At 40.9% G+C, this 26,103-nt stretch overlaps 1 protein-coding gene across 1 annotated transcript in view; it reads right to left on the bottom strand.

Annotated features, from left to right (window-relative positions):
* Positions 1-26,103, bottom strand: part of CACNA2D1 (calcium voltage-gated channel auxiliary subunit alpha2delta 1) — a 555,905-nt gene that overhangs the window by 48,417 nt on the left and 481,385 nt on the right. The window contains exons 19-24 of the mRNA XM_084811840.1: positions 24,150-24,200; positions 18,392-18,463; positions 13,956-14,027; positions 9,069-9,130; positions 4,469-4,545; positions 281-341 (exon numbers count right to left, since the gene is read on the bottom strand). Coding sequence (XP_084667966.1) covers positions 281-341; positions 4,469-4,545; positions 9,069-9,130; positions 13,956-14,027; positions 18,392-18,463; positions 24,150-24,200 — 395 coding nt within the window. The remainder of the gene's footprint in view (positions 1-280; positions 342-4,468; positions 4,546-9,068; positions 9,131-13,955; positions 14,028-18,391; positions 18,464-24,149; positions 24,201-26,103) is intronic.

A 26,103-nucleotide genomic window follows, 5' to 3' on the forward strand; every position in this document is an offset into this window, starting at 1 on the left:
GATCAGCCCAATCATATGTTGCTGCGTGACATGTGAATCTGGACACTTTGGGTTGTTTGTGGGTTAAACAACCCAAACTTAACCTAACAACTAATCATTGGTTAATGTTGGGCTGTTTTAATTAACCCATGTTTTGCTGCCATTATGTGCAGACCAGGTCAGTGTTGGTTCAACCCTTTTTATTAGATATTCCCATGTTTTCATAATTGTTATTTCCTTATTCTAGACTACTTATTTACTGTTTGGGTATATATTGCTTACACCAGGAAAAATGACCAACCTTGGTGCTAAAAGCGTGTATCCGAATTCATCAAAGCGATCTAGCTTCAGAGTTTCAGTAACTACAAAGATGGAAATGCAACATCAGATAGGTTAAATTAGCCTTTTATAGCACTGAGCTGCTTGGTGATTTTTTTTAAAAAAAGCAAGACTAACTTGATAAATTCCACATTCGGTTCAGTGGATTTCAACATCAAGCTTCTTGAAGCCCATTCCTAGGACTTCCCAACACTAACAGCCAGTTCAGACATATAATGAGCCTAGATTAACACACCATCATTCATTTAGCCAGGAAGGAGAGTTGTGTTCACATGCTCCCCCTTGCCCCTTCCTTGGTACATCTGGAACGGGAAACTCTGGTTTAATTCTGGACTTGGACATAATAGAAAACTGTGGTTTAAAGTAACCGCAATACAAGGACTGAAGCCAGCATGTGACGGGGAGAGGGGAGGGGCTAAGGGAAGTATGCTGGCTCGACATTCACTGTCAGCTGACTAAATCTGAGCTGGGATCAGTACATCCAAACCAGCCCTAAGTGCTTATCATGGGACACACCAAGACCTACTCTGGCAAAAACATGAAGTTATGCAGGTATTATGGCAAGCTTATGTAGATATCCCAGGTACAAATGTCAAATGTTTAGCATCCAGGCACCAATGGTGTTTCCTTAGCTAATCAATATTTACTGCAACATGGATATTTTCACATTAGAAGTGGAATTTATCAACTTATCATAAAAGAGCAGCAATATGACATGAAACAGTATAACAATTGGTGCAAGTTAAAGGTGGGACATTATTTACTCACTAAGCATGGCCATCTGTTAACTGAAGCTCTAGCTGCCAGAATGCCAAGCCAAGAACAAAAGTTTTTGTAAAATATGTCAGTGTTAAAATATTTTACTTTGCATATGTTCAGTGCAGAGTTGTTTAAAACATATATATATTAGGGGGGGGAATGTGTTTCTTCGTGAACCAGCAGGTGACATGATCAAACAAACAAGGAGAAGAGGGCAACAATAAATTGAAAAGCATAAGAAAAAAAGACACCATAATATATATGCATGTTTTTTTCTTCCTTCTCTATCTTCATAATACCCAACTGGCATGGGAGAAGCGTTGATATGAAAGATACAGAGGACAGCATCCAGGAGGAATGGAAATATAAGCAGAAAATATCAACAGCAGTAAGCAGAGGGAAATTAAGCAACAAGAATATACTTGCCCTTTGGGACTGTGATAATCCATCAGAAAGAGAAGGCAGGGAAACAGAAAAAACAGGGTAAAGCAAAAGGGGTCACAAACCAATATTTTATTCAACCAGCCACTTGAATAAAAATATTGTGGCATAAAGAGAGATCAGAGGTTCATTTTTTGTACAGCTGTGCTCTGGAGAAAAGACAAACATCTTTGAAGACTTGAATGCATGTCTTCTGTCAATTATTTCTTTAATGTACCTTCTATATACTGTGGCTATTTCAAGGGTCTGCGTAAAGGAAATATTGACTCAGGAGACTCCAAACAAATTCAGCCCAGAAGCATTCATCTTGCACTCGCATTTTACGGATTGCTCCGAAGTTCAGAACGTTAGGAAACAAATCATGCAACATGCTGTGTCACTAAAAACATATATCCATCACACATCTACAAACCAGCCTGAAATCTAGTTTTGAGAAAGCCACCAACACAAGGCCAATTCATACATCATATGGGCAGCTATTTGGGGCATTTAACTGCTCCTTAAGCAATCGACACATGTGAATTCAGTAATGTAAGATGCGGAGAATGCACATAGTAGTACAGGAAACATACAAAACATGGCAATGTAAGAGGTCTTCAGTAAGATAGAGGACTGCTAAGTAAAAGTCAGATGTTAAGCCCACACAACTTGTGACCTGCTAAGCCAAATCAGTCAAGGTCAGACATTGTGTAGGCTTGCCCTAGAATTATATATAATACTTCATGAGGATGAAACTGCCTTTCATTTCTGAATCAATCCTTGACACTTAAGGCTGGAAACTAGACACTGGCAGCAAACCTAGGATTCCCAACCCTATGTTTGCTGCAGAAGATGAAAACCAGGGTGGAAATTTGCAGGGAAGCAGCAGAGAAGAACTGAGCAGGAGGGACTGCTTAGCCCTTCTACTGGATAGTTGGCCAAAGGGCTATTTATTTATCACTTTTCTATACCGCCCCAAAGCCAAAGCTCTTTGGGCCAGGGGTCCCCAACCCCCAGACCATGAACTGGTACTGGGCTGTGGCCTGTTAGGAACCGGGCCATACAGCAGGAGGTGAGCGGTGGGCGAGCGTCCCTGTTCTTTGCAGTAATAGGCTACATAAAGATTTATGTAGCCTATTACTTGAAGAACAGGGATGCAAATGGCGTCGGCTATGCTGGATGCCATTTGCGTCCACAGTCCGGGCACGGCGGGTGGACAGCAGTGGATGGACCCGGACCAGCTGCTGCCAGGTAGGTTCCGTCCAGGGGGATTTTGGGGGGTGGGTGGGGAGTAATAATAATAGAAATAAAGTACAGAATAAATGTAATGTGCTTACATTTAACCACCACCACCCCGGTCCGTGGAAAAATGGTCTTCCACGAAACCAGTCCCTGGTGCAAAAAAGGTTGGGGACCTCTGCTTTGGGCAGTTCACAACCATGGGGCTACCTCTGAAGCCTGCCTGGAAAGCGATGTAAGTTCAAAATACAGCTGCTAGGCTACAAAACAGGGGTGGACATGGGGAATCCACCACACCAGTGTTTATTAAGAGCTTCATTGACGTCCAGTCCATTTCTGAGGGAAAAAAATCAATCACTGCTAACTTTTAAAGCCATCCATAGTGTAGCATCTGGGTACCTGATGGAACGCCTGTTCCCGCATTAACCTGCCTGTGCACTTAGATCATCTCTGGAAGCTCTACTCTAGGTGTCCCAACAGGGTGCCAACCGAGGAGACAATCCTCTTGCTAGTGGTACCTTGCTTATGACATGTCCTCTATGGGAGGCTCACCTTGCACCTAACATTATCTTTCTGGTGCCAGACAAAGACATTTATCCTATATTTTAAACTGCTTTCACTGCTGTTTTTAAACACTGGATTTTATTTTTATGAACGTGTGCTTTGCTTGTATTGATTTGCTTGCTATTTTATTTTGCCACTGTAAACTGCCCTGGAAGCCACCTTGGTTGAAGAATGGTACAGAAATCTACCTTTTATGTAAGGGTTAAGCACCCCACCTGCTGCTTCTCTGCAATGAACACTCCCAGCCCCGCTTCTCCCTTGCAAATGCTCCCGCTGCCTTTTTGCACACTGATGGCAAACATGTGGTTGGGAATCCCGTGTTGGCCATCAAATATTTAATTCTGGATTCTATTGCACTCAGCAGAGCCAAGCTATGAGTAAGTATGTGCGGTACTGGGGAGTTAGCAACACAAATTCACTGGAAATAGAATTATTTTCTACGTGTTCCTTCTCATTCCAGAAACTAGAGAAGAAAGAACCCCTATGGCATATTTTCAGGATAATTCTGTCCAGGCTGAAAAAATTGCATTTTTATTACCTTAGGGGTTCTCCCTTCTCTTGTTTTTGCACTGGTGCATTCTCTCCTTCTTCTTTCCTTCTCACTTTAAAGACAACTTGAAAGGAATCCAAATTACACACCATCCTGACAGCACCCATTCAGGTCACACACATCATGGTATGCAACATTCAAACAATCTAACTACAACCCCAACCTAAGCAAAATTCATTTAACCCAGGGTGGTGTCCAACTACTACATAACGTGCTGCAACTACAGCACATGACACAAAAGCAACTCCGTCTACACAACTCATACTTTGCAGATGGGCTATTCAAACATTAGCTGTCAGACCCTTAAAAAGGCAGCAACAGAGGATACGCAAAGCAATGATTCGGTAGGTACATAAGCAAAGAGATGGGGGAGAGATAAAGGTTTACTAGTGCAACTAAGGTAGCAGAACATATTCTACTTGTGTAGAATACCTTTTGTACCTTGCACGTTCACACAATGACTTAGAATCATTGCTACAGCGTGGGGGTACATCAAGGAAACACTAGTGAATTTCACAAACTTTACGGCTTTCAAAATGGTGCTTTAAAAAAAGGGGGGGGGAATCTACATACTGCACAGTAACACTCAGAATCTGGAGAACGTTCAAAGTTACTTACATTTAGCCTGAATTAGGGCTTCATTAATGGTCGCTTTAATGTAGTAAAAGCTGTAGGATGGTAATACCAAGGCCAAACTGCAGAAGAAATAAAACAGGCATAAAGAGTGAAAACAGAGCCACATTTAAATATTGTCAGGGGCATTAGCAGCTGAATATGCCCCCCAGCTTTGATGGAACTGAAAACAAGTCACAAAAATTACGAACACACAGTTTCATGGAATACATTTATTTGGCCAGCTACTTCACTAAATCCCTTCATTGTTTTCAGCTCTGTCACATCTAAACCCCTGCAAATGAAAGATAGGATACAGAGAATGAGGCACTTTCCTACCCCATCTTGACGTTTTTTATTTCATCTGTACACAGCTCTGAGATCTTAATGATACAGGGTGGGATACAAATGTTTTAAGTAAGGAAGCAAGCAAGCAAGCAAGCAAATAAATAAATAAATTTTGTATGAGTCACCATCTTTATGGCAATGCTTATTTGAAATTAGTATTGAAGGGCAGGTGAAGGCTGCATGAAACCTGAAAACACTTGAAAAGGCGGCAGATGAGGTCTTGTTTAATAAGGCACCTATAGCTATTTCCTGCAGTGTTTCCATATCCTGCTGTAACTTAGCATTACGTTATTTTGATGGGAGAGACTACAGTCACAATCTATGTGAGATTTCCATACGAACCCATTTATTTGAAAGGAAAATCAGGAGCTACATTTGTACCTTAAGTCTTGAAGGAAATGATGTTATATCAACATGTGCATTTTCCTTCTTAATGTTAGCTGCAGGGATATTGTTTACTTAGGTCTGGGAAATGTTTCATGGACTGAAGACAATATGATATTTCTGCTTGTATGCCTGTAGCTTAAGTTTTTCTACAGCTGGCAGATATCAAACATCCATTCGTTGACATGTTGCAGTTGCTCTAAAATATTCCTAGATACAAACAGCTCAAGAGATTGTACATGGCCAATACGTTTGACTTCGTTTTGCAGGGCTGCAAGGCCTAACCAAGATACATCATATTCTATCTTTTATTTAATTCTGCTTTAAGTTTAATATAGATTTTGTCTAATAATCATCATAATGAGAAGCCACTCAAAACACCCTCCCTTAGAAACAACAGCATCCTTCAGAGACATGGTTTAAACGTTATATGAATTTAAAAGTATTCTCAGGGAGGCACACTTTCACTTCTATCACTGTGGCCCTCAGGTTTCATTAACATGGGACAGGACTTAGGGGGGGCTGAAATTTCACAAAAAAATAAAATAAAAACATGGAACAGTACTGTGTGTTACTTAGGATTTCCAGTAGATGCTGGTAGAAATCAACATTAAAACAAAGCAGTAGAATATTGAGCCACACACGAGAGCCTTTACCAGTGCACTTACCGTGTGAACTGCGCAGCGGAATGACTAATTATTTGGTGACCGCTTTCCACAAATTCCCCTCAAGGGAAATCAGAAGAGGCTTCCCTGCCATTAACAGTTACTACTAAACAGAAACTACTAATTAAAACCCATAATTTTATGTATAAATGTGTGTACTGCAATGTGGGCCCGATGAGATTTCAATACTGTTCTTTCAGCTGACAAAAAACAGCTCCGAAAGAAACTGGTCAAGAGTTTGAGGCTTATATATGTCAAACAGGTAACTAGTGTTCAGTGAGGGACAATAGTAAGACAGGAAATCCCCTGCTTAAAATTCTGGGTAAAAAAAACAGGGAACTATGGTTGCTAATGATGGATGGATCACATCAAATTGTGGCATTTTTAAAAGATCCACAACCTAATGAAATTCACTACTTCAGTTTAAGTGATTGGCAGAGAATATAAATAACCAGAAGGCTGATGGAATTGGGCTTCTGTCTTAAATTATTTCAGACACGTAATCTGCTCTGGAATGCCCCAGGCCACCTAAAGAGCAGATCCTTGACTCAGTGGGCGCAGTCTCAAAATGGAAGAGGGGCACTTATTGAGAAGGTTGTACTTACCAAAACAAATAAACAAACAAAAGGCGGCCCGGTTAGCTTGGCTTTGGGAGCAGTTGCCAGATTTTTTATATGCAAAAGCCAGAATTAGGGGATGGGTTAGGGTAGTCACGTGTCCTCTTTTATAGAAGACAGTCCTCTATTTGAAGGACTGCCAGAAGACCATTCTGTATTTGAAGGCATCCTCTGTTTGAAAGGCTGTCCAATCTAAGTCCACTTTAAAGGTAAAGAACCTTAATCATCGCTGCCCATCAACACTTAGCACCTGGACAGCAGATTGAGCAGGCGGGCACTCGTGTCACCTAGTCACCTATACTATGGTGAGATGTATTGTATTTCTATTTCGATTAAAATGATCATTTCAAAATTTGCAGCTCTCTATATAAATCAGCATATGTAAATTTTACAGAGATCGTTATCCTCTTTTTTGCTGGTGCATTTCCACTTTTTCCCCCCTGAATGGCCACCATAGGATAGTTGCAAATATATTTTGGGGGGAAAAGCTGCACCATCATTTCACCTACTATACATACTTGAAATGCGTAACCTGGACATGTGCACTAAGGAGCCAAGTTGCTTTGCTTTGCTCAGCCCAGCTCTCTATGCTGCTGCATGCAGGATTGACATGCATGTGGGTGCTTCTTCCATAACGCCCCTCCCAGACTCTTGTTAGATGGAGCAAGCCGGATGGGTGCTGGTAGAGCAACTTGGTGGCACCAGCTATAGAATCTGCTATTCTACGTTCACTCTCCTGCATAGCAACTTCAAGCTGCACTAAAAAGCAAGTATAGGCTCAGCTCACCATAACTTCCAGCAACAGCCACAGAAAGGTGTTGCTGTTAGCTCTATTCCCATTGGACTCTGCCAAGCTCAATCTGATGGTCAGCTACATCAGTTTTTGAAATCAAACGTCAGCAATTCTACCTGGAGCAGGGCGTGGAGTCTGATGGCCGTTAAAAAACCCTCTCAAACACCTCCTCTTTACTAATCTATAATGTCAGAATATTAGTCTCTTTCCCATGTATTTTCACTTCAAAACACATTTATTATGGGTTTATAGATGTCTACCTCTCAGGGTGCCTTCAAAAGAAGCTTTTATTGTGCAAATGCCCTGCCTCATTCATGGATTTTTACAAGGGTGGAGGTGGCAGAGATGGACGGACTGATCTCCGTCTGGGGTGGGGGGAGCTTGATGAGCTGCCCCCCCCCCAGCATGCATGGCCTAGACCCACTTGGTGGGCCTCCCTGCCTGCCCTGCCCTGCCGGCCTGCCTCCCCTCCTCTCTGTGTCAAGAAGTACAGCAGTCAGGCCTTTGTGCTATATGCAGACAAGGGCTTGACTGCCGAGCCCCCGGCTTGGCCAGGCCCCAGCACTCTCGCCCCGGCGTCCTCTTGAGGAGCCCAGGGCAAGAGCATTGGGGGCTGGCAGCACTCCCAGCCTCTCGCTGAGCTCCGGGGCACTCAGTGGCCAGGTCCATCAGTGTCCCAGGGCTCGACGTGTTGGGTCCGGGAGGCTGGATGGGGAGGAGTCCATCGGACTCCATCGCCTTTTTGGATTTCTGCACTGTCCCTAGCGGTGGTGTCTAGATGCTGCCATCTTCCATTTGTAAGCCTCCTGTGTTTTCCCATCACTTCCTCCATCTTTTTTCTTACCACTGAAAATCCATTAAGGAGAGAAAGATGGAATAGCTACACAACGCCTTTTGATCAGTAATGCTAGCAGCCATCCATCTGGATGCATCCTCAGTTGATCAGTGCATAGGAGCTCTTGGACTCATCAGGAAAACACCGCAGGAAAAAATGCAAATGAACTGAAGGAACTGAAACTGCAGTAAACTGAGCATGCTCCAATTCCAGAATTAATTACACACATTTTCCTAGTTAAGTTGGAATTCAGAAGGAAGAGCACAGAGTAAAGCTGAGGATCAAAAATGAGCAGAAAAGGGAAAATCTGTTCACCCTATTTTGGCACTGAACAGCAAAAAAGGAGCAGGCACTAACTGAATGCCCAGAGGATTCCATAATCATAGAAAAGAACCTATATCTCTGGTAGTTCCCTGCCTAACCACTGAAGGTAGGGGCACACAGAGCAAGGCCTCAGATGACAGCTTTAGCAAACAGGCGGTGCATACAGGAGAAGGTGATCCTTAATATAGGTTATCCTAAGCTGTTCAGTGGAAGCTCAAAGTTAATGCAAGCGCCTCATGTAAGCTTTACCAATCGATATTAGACAGGTCCCCACAGTTCTGATGTTCAGATGTCTTCTTAAAACTCTTCTTTTTACAGAAGCTTTCTCTGAAGTGCGACCCAGCCAGTTATGGTTTGTAGCACACAGTAGTGTGCAGTTTTATTGTTGATTAATTGTACTGTGTTGTTTTTAGTGTTATATTTATGGTTGTTTTTATGCTATTGTATTATATGTACACTGCTTTGATACTTTTGTGGAAAGCGGTATTTAAATCTGAAGAAAGAAAGAAAGAAAGAAAGAAAGAAAGAAAGAAAGAAAGAAAGAAAGAAAGCAAGCTAAAGAAATGTGCCTTCTTAAGGAAACAACAATATCTTTGCTATCTGCAACAGCTAAAACTTTTTTCAAGCCATACTTTATTACCTGTAATCAGTCCCATTCACAGCCGTCCATGTGTATGTTCTGTTTCCTTTGTCAATGTAACGCTGCAAAATATTGAGCGAGACAGTCATTTTCTCAAAGAACTCAGGAAACTTAAAAAAAAATAGAATTTAAAAACCCCACAAGATTCAGTAACAAATATTCTAATGTAATTAATTACATGACATATCAACACATTTCACTACATTTTCCCCCTCAGAATAAGGCCCACAGTTCTTTTTGAAAGGTAATTTGGAAATTTAGAACATGTGTAACAGTCATTTATATTCTTTTAAGACCAGATGATAAAAAAACTACTGGAGGATGGTGTCAAGCTTGACGAACTGTACATTCAATCTAATCTTCTCCAGACCGCAACTGTTATTTTCTTTTTTCCTTCTTTATTGTCAATTAGTTACCCTCTACAAAGAAAAAGGAATTGCATCAACAACACATCCTTAACATTTTTCCTATATACACCTTAAGACTACTGTATATGTGCTAGATGGAATATGCGAATTTTTTTTTCAGGCAACAGCTCTGATAATGAGGGAAGGCGAAAAGGGTTAATTTCACATGCTTCTCCATTCAAAAGAAAAGAGCTGACTCACCTCTGCATTATCTGAGCAGAAATCAACCCAGGGTCAGCATAATAGCAAGTCAGATACAGCAACTGGGTTCCCTCCAGAATGTGAAAAGAAAATCTTTGCTACTTTATCTACTAACAGTGCAATCTTATGAATGATCTACTCAGACGCAAGCCCCATTGAGTTCAGTGGGACTTACACCCAGGTGTGTACAGTTTTGCAGCTTAGATTTGTTAAACGTAGGCTTTGAGCTTGGTTAAATGTGCAAGATAGAAAACCCTCATTTACTTTTCCCATCCAGACCTCTAAGAAAAGTCATAGTTTTTCCCATGAGTTTTTCCAGTGCTGTTTCCTGTTCACAAAACACCACTATCACCATGCCAGTATCTTTATTTGTTTACCTACAGTACAGGGATACACAATATGGGGGGTGGGGGGCATAAACATGTTTTTTTCTTCTTCTTCCCTGCAAGAGTAGGTTTATGGGTATGGCTCCATTTTCATAGGACACCTCTACCTGATTTGGGGTGATCCCCTAGCAGGCCCCTGTATCCCATCCTATCACATCTCATCCCCAAAACCTCCAGAAAGCCTTTTGGGGAGGTGGACAAGGCTGCAGGGGCTGGAGAGCCAGGAAAGTTGTCTTTTGTGAACTTCCTTCCATTCACTGATGTAAGCCATAAATGGTTCATCCCCCCTCCCCCAACTTGGGAACCAGCCAAATTCCTTCGGGGCCCACCCCCACCCACCCCCACTGTTGGACCCATGTGGTTACTGGAAGGAAAGGCACTTTTCACATACTTTATTATCATTGCCCCCCATAATAAAAGAGGAAGTATGTCTGTCAGTCTTTCAGCTCCATAGCACCAAGAACGTGAAAAATACACACCTGAAATTTGGCATGCATACTTAAGGAGACCCTAGGAGTGTGCACCTTGGGCTTACTTCTTTTTAAAATGCACCAATTAATTGAAATGTGGCTGTGCGATTGAAGCCTGCAGTACTATCTTCAGTCACTAGTCTGCAGACATCCTTAATCAGCACATAGCTTTGCAGTCCATAGAATCTGAAGTAGGGATGTCAGAGAATTTCGCCACAAATCTCGGGGAGACCGAATGCCAGCGCATTCGGCCCCCTGAAATCGGTGGCAAAACAGTCTGCCCCCCAGCCCCCCCCGGGACGGGACTTACCTTGGGTGAATCTCTGACAGCAGCGGCTCCAGCAGCGGTTTGGCGGCGGCAGCCGGTCTTCTGACCGGCTGCCGCCGCCGCCATTTCCAGTAAAAAAAAAACAAAACGTGATAGGCTACGTAAAGATTTACGTAGCCTATCATGGCTAGATTTTTTAAAAAATACAGTGATATCACGGCTGAGTAAAAAAACCAAAAAACTGCGCATACACAAATGGCGGCGCCCATGCGCGCCGCCATTTGCGTTCCTTATTTTGGCACGTCTTGTCTACGTAAACATTTACGTAGACTACGGCACAAATAAGGGGAACGTAAATAACGTAGCGTCTACGCTATTTGCGTTCCTCTTATTTTTGCTGTAGTCTACGTACATGTTTACGTAGACTAGACGTGCCAAAATAAGGAACGCAAATGGCGGCACCTATGGGCGCCGCCATTTGCGTATGCGTGGGTTTTTTTTGTTTTTTTACTCAGCCGTGATAGGCTACGTAAACGTTTACGTAGCCTATCACGGCTGACTGCAGGGACGCAAACGGCGGCGGCTATGGCCGCTGCCATTTGCAGGCCCGGCCGGCCAGGATTCACGGCGGGAGGGACGGGGCGCCTCCCCCCCAGCCAGAATTTCGGGGGGAGGGACGGGGCGCCTCCCCCCCACCTCAAATCACATTTCGTCAAAAGGTAAGTGACTTTCGTACTTCCCTAATCTGAAGCCAGGAGGGAATGTTCTGAGCGAACGGAGTGGAGAACCTGCCTCATTATCTGTTTTATTGCCTTACCTTTTCACAAGTTCATCCCAAGTATTTCGATCCATTTTTTGAGAAAAAGTTTATCTGGCCCGATTCAGGGAGAATATTTTTTTTTTTACATGGCTTATTTATTTTATTTTATTTTATTTTTATTTCATTTCATTTCTATACCGCCCAATAGCCGAAGCTCTCTGGGCGGTTCACAAAAATTAAAATTAATTGGCTTAATAAGACAATTCTCCTGGCACTGGCCAATTTTGCCCCTGCAGCCATAGAGTAAAATGTCTGACCTTGCAGAATGATTAAAAATGTGTAACATGTTTTATCTGATTTTTATCCATCTATGTTTTTTGTATGCTTATTGTAACCATTGGGTGAAACAATAAGACCTTTATTATCATCATCAATATTGCAGCCCTCTCTCCCTTGCTGTGGGTACCCCCCCCAGAGAAATGGAGTGGGTAGAGCCATCCTTCAGGGGACTATGGAGGTGCACCATGGCAGGGGTCATGCCTAGGGGCAGCAGCCATGGCTTCACTCTGATGGGGACAGCTGCAGGCCTTTGCCTCAAGGTGTATATATATATATATATATATATATGTGTGTGTGTGTGTGTGTGTGTATTCGCAAATCATTGAACCCGTGCTCGTGTTCGTCTCACTCCTAGCTCTATTTGTGTAAAGTTCCTAATTGGCGCAAATTTCCTCTGTTGACTGAATCAGCCCCAGTTTAGGGGAGATTTGCACAAATGTGGGTAGATTTGTGCAAATCTCCTATTCGACTGCTGCTCGATTTGCACAAATTTCCCATTTGTGCACAGTGAGCAAAGATCACCAATGCAAGTGGGAATCAGGCACGAGATGAGTGTCGAGAAGATGTACAGAGAATCCTGGTAATCTTGAACATCACTCCATCGCCCGTCCCTAGGTGCTAGGCACCAGGACCACATTTTAAAGTTGACTGTGGCAAAACAGGTGCCTGGATTTCTTCATTTCTGGCTAGCTGTAGTCTCACAGCTAGTATGCATCAATTGAAGCATAAATGTAAGTATGTTACTGGAGTGCAAATTTAATCGGAAAATTTCAGTTCCCTTCATTAATGAATGAATTCATATGATTGAAAATTTATATGATTGAAAATTTTAGAAGGTCCCATGATACCATGTTGAAATTTAATCAGAGTTAATACATCCCAATGGAGAAGGGTTATTCAGTTTTCATCATTTAAAACTATATCTTCCTGCCAGCGGTAGCATATTACAATGTTATACTCAGAGACAAAGATTTATAGGAATTACTGTGATAAAACCCATACAGCTGCTGCATTGCAGAGTTACTAATACTGTTCAAACATATTACAGCAGGTGTCTTAGTTCTATCTATGTGCAACTTAAGCAATAACATTAACAAGATTCTGATTTTTAGGACTGCTATACATTTTCTGACACTCCTCAGAACACCTCTCTGTACAGCAAGGCATAAGCCTTACAAGAAACATTTTGCAACAATGTGATATTTTTAAAATGTCTTGTTTTGATGTGATTCATCTATTTTGGCTGAGGGAAAAACTATATTCTATTTGCAATCTGCCTCCATACATACAGACAATATGATTCCTGTATTGCCTGTAAAGACAGTCACAGATTTGAAGAAAAATAACACCAGGTCCAAAACTGTAATCCACAATCAAAAAACATTCCCTGTTCAAGACACTGAGTTTCTGCAGACTGTGGAATCTGTGGACATTCTCACAAGAGGGAACAGAATTGAGGAGAGGAAATGCCCCTCTGCTAATCTGAGGTGAGGGGTTAAATATGTGCTGTTCCATGGGCAAATAAGGTTCCAGCATCCAGCTCTAGCCTCAAATTCCTAGCCTTCAGCTTCTCTCTCAGTACTATGGATTCAGATTTGAAGACTGTGAGCTTTTTTACACAAGGCATTTATCATGAGCTCATCATTCTCTACTCACAGTTGCTTATGGGTCCTTTAGATGATGTTGTGACCCTCCAATTTTGCTCCGGTGTCTAACCAGAACTTTCAGTGAATTTTTTAGAGCAGGAAAATTGGCATTTAACTGTGAAAGCAAAATAAAGCATGGTTCCTTCTTGTGTATTTGCACTGTTCCAGTATACCACAGTGCCACGTAGAGGTTATGTAGTGGGAAAGCAGGGAAGGAAAAGCTCCTCGTGTAGTGCTCGGATCTCAATTCTGCACCGAAATCAAAACTAGATTCAGTGGATTAACAGACGATCAACAGTCTTGTGTAGAAAAGCTCTATGAACAGCCACCATGATGTATCAAATGCAGCAGTGCCCCATAATAGACATCTAGTGTCTTCCTTTTCAGAAAGCAAATGCTCATAATCTCACCTCATCTTGAGACTTGACCAGTGTTGTAAACGTCCGATCCCCACTTTCTCCATCAATCATTTTTTTCCGAATCTAGAGTCCAGAAAATTACAAGAATAAAGTATGTTGTGGTTGGAACCAATGTCGCTCTGGCAGCACCCCACGGGCTCTCCGTGGGAGCTTTCTCAAACAGCTTTTTAAAAGGTTGAAAAACCTTTTCATTCCCTGCTGGAATTAAAAGGGGGGGGGCAAGGCATAATCTGGATAACATCTTGGAGAAAAGTACCCCCCATGAGATAGTGGGGTGGCTGGATTCCAGGATTATCTCCCCAGAGCTTTACCAATGCAAAAAGCTGTGATGAGACTCCTATTTCATAGGAGAAAACAGGGCTGACGTGTTCCATAATAATATATGCTTTAAGAAATATCAACAACTCCTGAGGGATGATTTAAGGAATATTAACAATATTTGAGAACATCTGAGGACCTACAAGATCTGTTTGAGAGAAACATGACTACATTGAAGAGAAGAAAGGGGCTGGCATCATCGCCAACTCCCCCCGTACCTCCTGTGTCAAAAGTTTCAAAAACAGAAGATACAGGGGAATTATTTACTCTGATAAAGACTTTTATCTTCGCAATTTGTGGAGCAAGCCAAAAGGTTGGATTTAATCCAAAATTCCATCACCGCCTTGCAAGGAGCTGTGGATCTAATTAATGCATCATGGCAAAAAATGGTGACGAAAATTAATGAGATAAAAGACTGAGTAGCAGGGAATGAAACTATGACACAAGTTTGTTTTAAAAATGCCTCTGACAGAATTTCTCAATTGGAGGCCTTCACGCGAAGATCCAATTATTGGGATTAAAAATCTGTCTAATGATGTAAAATTGCCTATTTTTGTGGATAACCTTTTGCATGAGATACTCCCTATCCCAATTGATTATTTACTTGATATTGAGCAGGCATTTTGTGTGCCAAATGCTAAAGGGACTGACTACACAATCATAGTCCAATTTGCAAAAGTCTCCACAAAGAATTATATCCTGCATTTAGCAAGAGAGGGTGGAAGCCTTTCCTGGAAACAAGATAAAATTATGTTATTTCCAGATTACATCAAAGAGGTGGTGAATAAAAGAAGACAATTTATCAAAGTGAGAAATATGGCAAAACAAATGAACTTACAATATTACTTAAAATATCCTGCTACACTTTGTATTGTGTCTGAAGGTCAGATGAAGAAGTTTCTGAATCATGAAATGGCAGAGGCATGGCTGAATGTAAAAATGTGTGAGATTTCTGTTACAACCCCATGAACTGGAATTTTTAAACAAGCTTTGTTAACTGTTTGTGTTTAGTCTACATGATCCAGGCTAGGTCAGAAGATAAATGATTACACATATATTCATTTATTCTTTTTCATCTTTTGTTTTTTCTTGCTTTTCTTTATATTTTTTATTTCAAAATAGATATGGTATGCTGTATTTAAATATTGTTTGAGCGTATATTGTGCACATGCACTTATATAGCTAGTATAAAATATATTACTGATTGTTGAAGGTTAATTTTAAGTTTTATTATTATATAACACTATATTTATTTTATTACAACAACAACAACAACAGCAGCAGCAACAATATAGGCTACTGGGAATGAACTGTAGACCTGTTTCTTTGATATAAGATTGATGATACGATATTGAAATGTAAGGTTGTTTATTAAACTGTAAGTTTGTTAAGGTTATAGAGTTTCTAAAACAGAATGTCATCGGAAGCCAAGTGATATTGGAGTTTAAACTTAATTCTTTAAAGGGGACGGAGAGGGGGAGGGAGGGGGGAAATCCTTTTCTTTTTCTTTACTTCCTTTCCTCCTCTCTTTTCCTTTTCCTTTTTTTTTCTTTTTCCTTTTTGTTATTGTGGTGACCTCATCAGAATATTGTATTGCTGGGAAATTGTAGTATTGATCAGGTTGTTGGTATTTTGGGTATTGTTTATTTCATTTATAAAGATAAAATAAATAAAAAATATATTCAGAAAAAGAGAGAATAAAGTATGTTAAAAGTATTCAATACACTTCACTAATTTTGAAAAGGATCCCTGCTCATTTCATGCACAGTATAAGAAATTGAAACAATTTAAACATGTATCCGACTACCATGTTCAAGGCAAGTTAAACGCTATAATGTATTCATTTCAATGGGTTGTATCCAATACTGTAATTCTGCTGATAGAAGCAGTTCCATCAGTGGAACAGGGAGGGGGCCGATTTCCCCTCCCATCCCAGAGCCCACCACACACTCTGCAACTCTGCTTCAGGGGGCTGGGAAAACCTCCAGAACAGATTTTCAGGCTGCATGGAGGGCTGCAGAGAGGAAGGAGAAAGGGAGAAAGTCCTATCATGCTAGTGGACTTCTACGAGCATGATGTTGAGTTTAACCCAATGGTACCACTGACAGCCCTCTTAATTACCATAGGGCACAGACCATAGCTCAGTGGGACAACGTGTGGATCAAATTCCCATGGATCAAATCCCCAACATCTGTAACAGCTGTAACAGGATAGTCGGTAGCAGGGCTTAGAAAGACGTATTCCCAGGTCCCAGGGCATAGTCTGAAGGCACAGGAGGTGGCCACTTTGCTGAAGCTAAGCAGGTCTGCTCAGTGCCTGGCTGGGAGACCAGCTGGGAATCTCATTTAGCCACCTTGAGTTCATGATGGAAGAAAGGTCGGATATAAATGTAATACATACATACATACATACATACATTAAATAAATAAATAAATAAATAAATGTTCCTAGGACCTACTGCAGTCCAGAACTATCAGCACTGGATTTAGCTGATTACCCTTACATATAAAATCAGCACTCTTTGCCTGACAGAATTTCCTAGATCTCATTTCTGACTCTGCACTAATCCATATGAATCTTTGAAGGGGTTTTTTTTTTAGCTGTAGCACTCAAGTAGAGTTGTGAAGGCCCAGAAAAAAACTGGAAAAATTTGGGGGGAAAGGGGGCAGTTCTGTTTTTTTCCTCTCCCAAGGACCGCTTTTAGTTTTTTCTGAAAAACTGAAAAAACTGAACAGCTTTGGATTATCAAATATTTTCTTCTAGAATTCAAGACAAAGCATTTATAGTTTGTCCCCTTCCCCCAAAAAATGATGTCTAAAAACTATGAAATAAGAACACTCTTATAGAAAGACTAGAGTTGTAAAATGTCTGGAAATAATGAAGCCGGGGGGGGGGGGGTATTTGTAAGATTCCCAGCATAGTTATTTCTTTCATTCTTTATTAAAACTATTGATCTAAAGTTTATTTTTCTGATAGACATTTATGCTCAGTTTCCCAACATGTGAGTAGAGTCACCACTGTGCATTCTTGACAGTTTGGGTTTTGTTATATAGAGTTTCGGATGCTGCAGCAGTCATTTAATGTAGTTCTAATCTATTCAGACAATCATTATCAATTAACTAACTGAGCTTATTTTTAAAAGTTTTAAAATATAATGATAATTTTATGAGAAAACTAAGTCTTACAAAGAATCACTTTAGGAACCTTTTGGACTACAGTGCCCAGCATTCCTGACTATTGGCCATGCTGCCTGAGGCTGATGGGAGCTGAAGTCCAAAATATCTAGAGGGCACCAGGTTGGGGAAGGCTGTCTTAAGGCAACAAAGTGACTTCAGATCTGTAAAGAGCGTTAAAAAAAGTACTGCTAATTTTTCCATTTCCTCCAAATTTCTGTTTTTTCCAAAAAAGCCCCTGGGGGAAAAAAACCCATTTTTTCCCATGGCCTCAAAATTTCTGGAAATTTTACATCTCTACATCCAAGTCATGGAATGCCCTACCCAAGGTGGTCTGCCTATCACCAACATGGGTTTTAAAAATGCCAGGTAAAATCCACCTTATTTGCCCAGGCTCTTTCACCTTTGCCATATGGTCTTTTGCCTGCTGGCTATTTTCATTATAGCTTTTTTTTGTAAATTATCCGTTGCTTTTATTTTTACTGGTGTGTGTGTGTTCAAAAACTTATAAATTTCTTCAAATTAATTTATAAGGAAAAGCACGATTCATTTTAAAAATAGAATCAGAATATTCTGTTCCTGGGATTATTACAGGGCCAACTCTTTCTCTGAAAAGTCTAGGGAATGACCAGATGCCTAAACATGGGCTTCCGCTTTTCTAACTGGAGCATATTTCAGCAATTTGCTTGTTTCTTTCATCATAACATGATTTCGAGGGCCCCTTCTGCATGGTAGTTTACCGTGTTGTCCACTCATTGGTCAGCGTGAGGTCAGGGAGCATTGACTGTATTGTTATTGCAACTTGAACCAGCAAACTTCTGAACTCAAATGCAGCTGGTTAGATTTTTGTTTGCTCCAGAAAACAAATAACTTTCCTAATCATCATGAACGATCCCTCAAGGTACAATAAAATAATGATTTATCAATGCAATTTACCTCAACTTTAATATCATTTTCCAGCTCTGCATCCAGAAAATCCAGCGTCACCGGCTCCTGAGATTTGGGATTCTGAAGAAGAAGGTGTCAAAGCAGCAAATAATAAATGTCTTGCTATGTATCATTCAGGATGGATTAAATTGCTGAAAATGGTTCAAATGCAATCTTGAAACTATTGAAACTCATAAAACAGGAATGACTTACCTCTCTAGTTTTTAATCAGTACAACTATAATAAAATGTACTCTATCCATTTAAACTGAATGATAAAGAGAGAGAGAGAGATAATTGGAGAACAAGTAATTCATTTGCACTAGAAGTTGAGATCATCTACGTTTTGTGGGGATATCTGGAGGATCTTTCTCTGATCTAAAGTATTTGACGAATTATATGGGCAGAAACTGATGGTAAAAAAATAGACATGGCATCATAGATGCTCTCTAAGAGGGGAGATAGGAAGAAAAGCAAATGACTTTTCACAGCTAGTCTCTAGAGAGGAGAATCAGAGAATACAAATGTTGTACAAAGGAGTTAAATCACTTGATTTTGTAATAAAAAGAATAGGGTAGATAAAGGGAGGAATCAAAAGAGGAATGGACAATTTAGATAAAGGAAAGCTTTAGGAATATGTCCAAGTCCTCTTAGGTTAAAAGAGAACCCAATCTTTAGTTAGACAGATAGATTTGCAAATAACTCTGACTTTCTTGCAGATTCAGACAATCATCAGGTTCTTCATTACTACAAGGCCAGACTATGATAATGTAGTCTAATAGAGCTTCCTTTTAATGGCTTAGATTAGAATATTCAGCTATCTCCTGTGGGGTTGGATTGCCATAAACGAATGGCACTCCTAGATCATGGAGTCCTACCTCCTTTAGGGATGAATTGCCATGAACAAATGGTTGTACACATTCCTATTAAACCTGTATGTGGCCAATAAAGCCATAGATGGCTTGGGACGACCCAGGCAACTTCCTTTTCACCTCTGTCCTAACAGGGTCTATGAAAAGATGGAATCCAGACAAGACCAATGTCAACTCACTCTCTCAGCAATGACATTCAGGGGAAGAAAGCGTGCAATGTCAACAAAAATCACAGTATAAAGAGAGGGCCATGGGATAGCCATTTACAGAAGGAATAGGGGAATAGAATTCCACAAAAATATTTTTTCAAGAAACTACAGTTTGTGTCAGGGAGTCTGGTTTCCAAGATTAATGGCTGTTCATCCATCAGCCATGTCTGCATAATAGAGTTTATAGAGAATCATTCTTTAGAGGTTACCCACTATTATAGAATTGCATTACTCTCACGAGTCTACGAAGTATAAGCATCATTCACTATAAAGGGCTTTCTATCTGGACCAGAATTAAGGTGGTAATGAGTGAGTTTCCTCTCTCTGCAACTGTTTTGTGGGTGTGCATATCAGTTTTATACTGTTTTAGTTTGTGTTGCCTATCATAAATCCTCAGAGCAGGGCAAAAGTAAAATAAAAGAAATATAAGCATGTGTATTTCCTGATATTTCCCTTAGTTTTTTTTAAATCTAATCATAATGAAAATAATAATTTACAGAAATAAACGTTAAAAGTCTCCAAATAAAACTTTTTGCCAACTTAACAAGGTTTACAGTTGGTACATAAAATGTCTTTCATATAGAGTTTTAAATTGGTCCACAAAACGATATAGGAATGAGCCATTCTTATTGATTGATCAATTGATTGAATGATTGATTGGACTGAATTTATCTCTTGCCATCATGACTTTATAGTGCTTGTCAGCATGACTGGCCATACAGAATTGGCAAGTTTATCTATGCTGCTACAAAAGGATATAAGAAAATATTTGGTAAACTAAACTAAGACTGCAGTCCTACTTGACTGATACTTGATAGATGGAGGGCTCCAATCTCAGAAACCCCTGTTTATTCTAAGCCTTGCCAGCAAGAGCCAGGTATGGTAGGAGGAAAAATGGAGGCATGTCCTGTTCCTCCTTTGTGTTCTGTTGAACTAGACAGGCACCTGAGCCTGTCTAGATTGCTTATCTTCCTGGGGATGGAAAGAGAGAGGCTTCTGGATCTGGCAGATTCACAGCCTCTCTTCTCTTCTCTTCCCTTCCCTGCCTACTGGCACACCCCTGCCCTTTCTTTCCATCCTCTTCCAAGGTCATAGTAGTGACCTCAGGTGAGGAAACTACCATGGAGCTTCCCACAGAGGCTAGGATGGTGGGGGGGGGGGAAACCAAGTAGGAATTTCCACCCACCCCACAAGGTTGTAGCTCTGTCTCAGGAAGGGTGGGGGAAATCCACTATGGTCCCTCAGACAATGTCTAGGCCAGAGAATTGCTCTCTAAACTAACATCTGGTAGCAAGGAGAACGTCTCCTCAGTTACACGGTGAACTGTTGCATAGAAACAGCTCACTCTGTGGTAATAGCTGCCACATGGGAGAGATTTAAAGTGGTCACCACTTAATAGAGTAATGCAATGCATCTGTCCTTGCTGGGGTGAATATGTAAATGCTTTCATAAATACCAGAACACATAATTTCTATTCTAACAGTTGTTACTTTGAACCTTAAATGATTTCAGGTGAAGTGTACAGGTATGAAAGGGCATAACTTTACCTCAAGAGCTTGGTATGGGAGTACCCATTTGAATGACTTCAGTTAACCCTACAACAACTGAAGCTCCTTTCACATATTTTGCTCACAAACTCTAATTACTGCGTGAGTAGGGAGGGCCACCTAGGCCTACCTCTGTCCCCTATGTCACACATCCTGCTGGGCCCAGCACCTGATGTCCATGCAATAAACATGGACAACTGAAGAGAGGAAGCCCACGCCCATACTATCCACACAGTCTTTCACAAGGGTTCCAGACTGTGTGAATGCCAAAGGACGTAGCTTTCCCTTCTTCAGATGTTCACCCTCAATGCACGAATATCAGGGCTAGGGTGGGGATGTAAGGCATCGGAGGAAGGGTTAGCTAGTGCAGCCCCAGTCCCTGTTCAGGCATTGATTACAACGCATGAGCAAAACATGTGAAAGGGGGTTGAGTCACACATAGACCCAGTGACATTGGAACCATGTCCAAGGAAAGGATGCAACAACTCAGAGTCTGAAACAGTTCCAGTAGTCAATGACTGGGCAACTATTAGGGACTGGAAGAAGATATCTTAACAAATATGCACAGTTTTATTTTTCTGGAGCAGATTCACAAAGCACTTGAAACCATTGTCATTTTTTTGTTCTTTCAATGATTAATATTGCCTTAGATGTGAAAATATTCGAACACTGAATAAGTTTTTTTTAAAAAATATTTAGAATAAATACAGATTACTCATCTGCATCATTTCATGAATTTAAAATTGTTCAATTTTTACTTATCTAGACAAATAAATTAGGAGCGTAATCCTTAGGAATGTTTAGTCAGAAAGAAGTCCTACAATTCCCAGCATTCCCCAGCCAGCATGGCTGGCTGGGGAATGCTGAGAGTTGTAGGGCTTTTTTCTGACTAAACATGCATGGGATTGCACTCTAAAGATCTTATGCTCCTAGACACTGGAATCGGTCAACTTGAGGTAAAATAATCATAAAAATGAAATGAATGACAAACAGAATTACAAAAAATAAGACAACATTGTAACCATTGCTAATTAAACATTCAAGGTCTACTAGGTCTAAAATAAAACACAAATAAAATTTAAATAATAACTCTCTTACATGCAATGGAATGGTATTAGAAGGATCAAACCCAGGCAGCATGCAGGAAGGCACTGCTGTGGCAAAAGCAGCATTGCAGTCCGTGTCCCATTCCAGTAAACAAAGCAAGGATACAAAAGAAAAGAAAATGATAAAGAAGCCATAATATCATATCAATAGGTTGGATTCCAGACATTCATGCTTAGAATAGACCCACTGAAATCAATGGAACTTAAATTAGTCATGACTAAATGAGGTCTTATTGATTTCAATGGATCTACTATAATAGTGACTAAGGGTGCAATCCTATGCATGTTTAGACAGAGAAAAGTCCTACAACTCCCAGCATTCCCCAGCCTCCCATATCTTGGGAGTTGCACATCATTTTCTGTCTAAACATGCATAAAATTGCACCTTAAATCTAGATCCAACCCAATAATTTAAAAAAAAATCGTTTTACAAAATGATGGTTTAGTCACAATGAAGGAGTCTGAAAACTTAGGCAAACGATCAATACACAAATTAAAATTAACGTAGCACAAATGCCCAGGATCTTATCTTGATCCTTAAGATTCATTTCCATAAAAAAGGAAATGTATTGCTAATGCTTAGGTCACAATCCACTGGGAAGTTCTCTTGTACAAGCCCATTGTGTCTCATCTTTTTAACAGATGTTATTGTGGTTTAAGCCCTAAATAATGAAATAAACTTTGATGGGACACTGCCATGTTCAGGTCACATTCATTCCAATGTGGCTTGTACAGGAGAACATTCTGGTGAATTGTGTCTTTGGGCTCACATACAATACAATTCCATCTTTCTTATGGATTGTAATCACCCAATTTGTCAAAACGTGTCATGATGCAAGGGAGGTATGCTTAGTCTCTGCTTTCTACATTTTTACTTACATTTTTGTTTATTTGATGTAGGTATGATAGATTTTGGTATGTTTTGTGAGCTTTAATGATTATCAGGAATAATGTGGAAGGTCAAGTCAGAAGTCTGACAAATCAGTCACCTGGTGATGTTCCATATCACTCAAGTAAATCATTTAAGACTCCTAGCCATTCATCCTAACAAAAAGATGGCGGGATGGGAGAGGGGGTGGTTGCCAGCCTTTAGACTCCATTAACTGTTCTCTTCCCATTTTACTGAGATGCCTTTATACAGCAGTTCAGCATGATTTGCATTTCTACACATCCGATTAGCTGCAGCCATAAAACATGACTTTTTCATAAAACAAAGGTTGCCATGCAAGAGCACAACTAGTAATGAACGTATGCCACTAAAAGAAAAGCCTCCAAGCAAATTAAATGCATATTGACTTCCAACATGGTTATGATGAGGATTGGAAGGGAATATTATTTTAATTGATCAGATAACGATGAAGGGCAGAAGGAATGGCAAAACCTGTGCAGCAAAATATAAATGGCATTGTTAAACTGCACTGAATGGGGTAGTAACCTGTGTAAATTCCGTGTGTGGTGATGTGTGTGTGTGTGTGTAGCTACTATCTTCAGACTGAATTTGGAAGCAAGCATCAATGCCTGTTGATTAAGAATTTTGTGTGCAAAAAACTGTTCTGCAGTGTATACTACAGCGTTCATCACAACAGACACGCTGCTTCAAACTGAACAACATGCACCACTTTCTGATTTGCACATGGAAAACCATAAGCTACTAACATTGGCACAAAGCTGTCCGATTGTGGTGCACTCTCCACAATAAGTTTGTCGAGTACTTTGTATAGACTTCAGGCTTACAACAAAATAAATCTGGAATGAGTAATCTCCCACCCCAGATTCAAAACGTCTCTGAAAAAAATTGAAAGCTGTGGCTAAAGCACGTATTTAATTCTCAGTTAATAGCAACACATAATCACTGAAAGCAACATCTTCCACAAGCACCACACTGATTTTGCAAGCTTCATGCTTTAGAAGCTGTTTGATAAAGTGAACAGCCTAGTTAGGTTTTTCCCAGGAAGCTAAATAGAAGCTCTCTAATGTCAGCTTCAGCTCTATGCATCTTTAAACACAGTAACAGTCACCTCCATCCATAGTTACCTGCACGTGGGGTCTCCTTTTTCTAGTTTTGGGTATGCCCACACCAATGTGCTAAAGCAACAAAACAGCATTCATTCGCATTGATTCAAATTTTCACACCATTATGATAGTCATTCTAGGTCTGTGATTATAACTTAAGAATGTATGATTCTCCTAGGGGCTCTTGACAAACAGCATAAACCTTCTGACATACAATTCGACCCAAAACAACGTACTCAGGAGAGTGAATCCCACTGAAATGTATACAACTACAGCAGAGGTGGTTCCATAGTTGCATGTTCTTTGTCAGCGACGGTGGACAAGCAGTTGGACAAATATAAAAAGAGTGAAATAAAATGAGAATTCTGCCTGTACATCTGAACAGGCAGCACATTCTATCTGTTTGAAGGATAACTAACTGACAGCTTCTGCTGTTCTACTCAACTCCTTTTCTTCAAACAACGAACTGAAAAGTACAAATCACACAGACCCAGGGCATTTCTACACCAGCCTTAAATCCTGCATTTAAAACAGGATTAAATCTGCTTCCGTTTTAAATGCAGGATCACCACTGACTCCCTTTGATGTGCTTCCTTCCCCGCCCCTTCTCCCTGTATCTGAGTCTTCTATTCTCTTCCATTGATCCCGCTCCTCTTCTTGCCGCTTTAACTCTTTTCACGGAGGAAACTGAAGCGGAACACAACGGGGTAATTTGATAGCTCATTATCTGCAATCTATTTAAAAATGGAAAAAGGGGCATTTAGTGCAGGTGGGTCACGGCAGGGTCACGGCGTCTTGTAAAGAGCCTGCTAACTTCTGTGAAGGAGCCATCCCGATCGCAGGATAAACGCTCTGTGTGATGAAGCCCCCGGTTCAGATGGTTACTGGGCAACCACTGGCTTAGCTTTATGGAGGAGTGGCATGAGAAATCAGGCAACCAACCACATGTGAATTTCCCTGTGCTATTTTAGGTGCATGGTGGTGGGGAAAGACAATCATTTAACTAGAGTGTTTAGAACAAGCATTAAAAAAAGCAAAACACCTTTGCCCCAACCCAGCTAGGAGCACTACCTGCATGGAAGGAAACTCCCATGCACATACTCCTAGTTGGGTGGGGACTCACATGGCAGCTAGGTGTTGTGCATGTGGCTTCCCTCTTCGACCCAGAGGCTAGGGCTGTGCCCTATTTTGAAAGCTACAATCCTGATGGTTGGCTGTTTGGCAGGGGCAGCCAGGCTGGATTCAGTCACTCCCCCACTCCCACTTCCCTGCCAAGCAGCTGATCACCAGGGAAAAACCTCACCTGCTTTCCAAGAGCTCCATCCCAGACTGCCAAGAAAGTACATGTGTGCTGATGGCACCGCACACATGTGCGTTGCTGCATGGTCCCATGGGATATTTTGATGGGTTTGACTTCAGCTGACACAGAAGCAACAACACCGTGGCTCAGATACCTCTCCTCCTCCATTTCATTTGTTCATGCAGCACTGTTATCGGTTTGCATGACCAGTTTAAAAGTTCACACCGTTTCACAGCAATCAACAAGAGCTTCACTGAAGTAAGAGGTTTGTGGACTGCAGCCATTTCACGGACATAAGCAACACTAATTTCAATAAGGCTTGTCAATGATTTTAGTACTGAGGTTTTATTCTCGTTATATTTTAAGGAAACTAGAGAGCCACAAGACTATCTACGCTAACTTGAGTCTAAGTGCCATTGAACACAATGGGACTTGTTTTTGAGTAAGCATACAAAGGGGGCAGAGGAAATCAACCCTGAGTGCTCATTGGAAGGACAGATACTGAAGCTGAAGCGCAAATATTTCGGCCAACTAATGCGAAGAGAAAAGTCACTGGAAAAGACCCTGATGCTGGGAAAGATTGAAGGCAAAAGGAGAAGGGGACGGCAGAGGATGAGATGGCTAGATAGCATCACTGATGCAATGAATATGGACTTGAGCACACTCCGGGAGAGA

Source organism: Heloderma suspectum, chromosome 7 (assembly GCF_057233095.1).
Source record: "Heloderma suspectum isolate Gila_16-S chromosome 7, 16-S_ref, whole genome shotgun sequence".
Lineage (NCBI taxonomy): Eukaryota > Metazoa > Chordata > Lepidosauria > Squamata > Helodermatidae > Heloderma > Heloderma suspectum.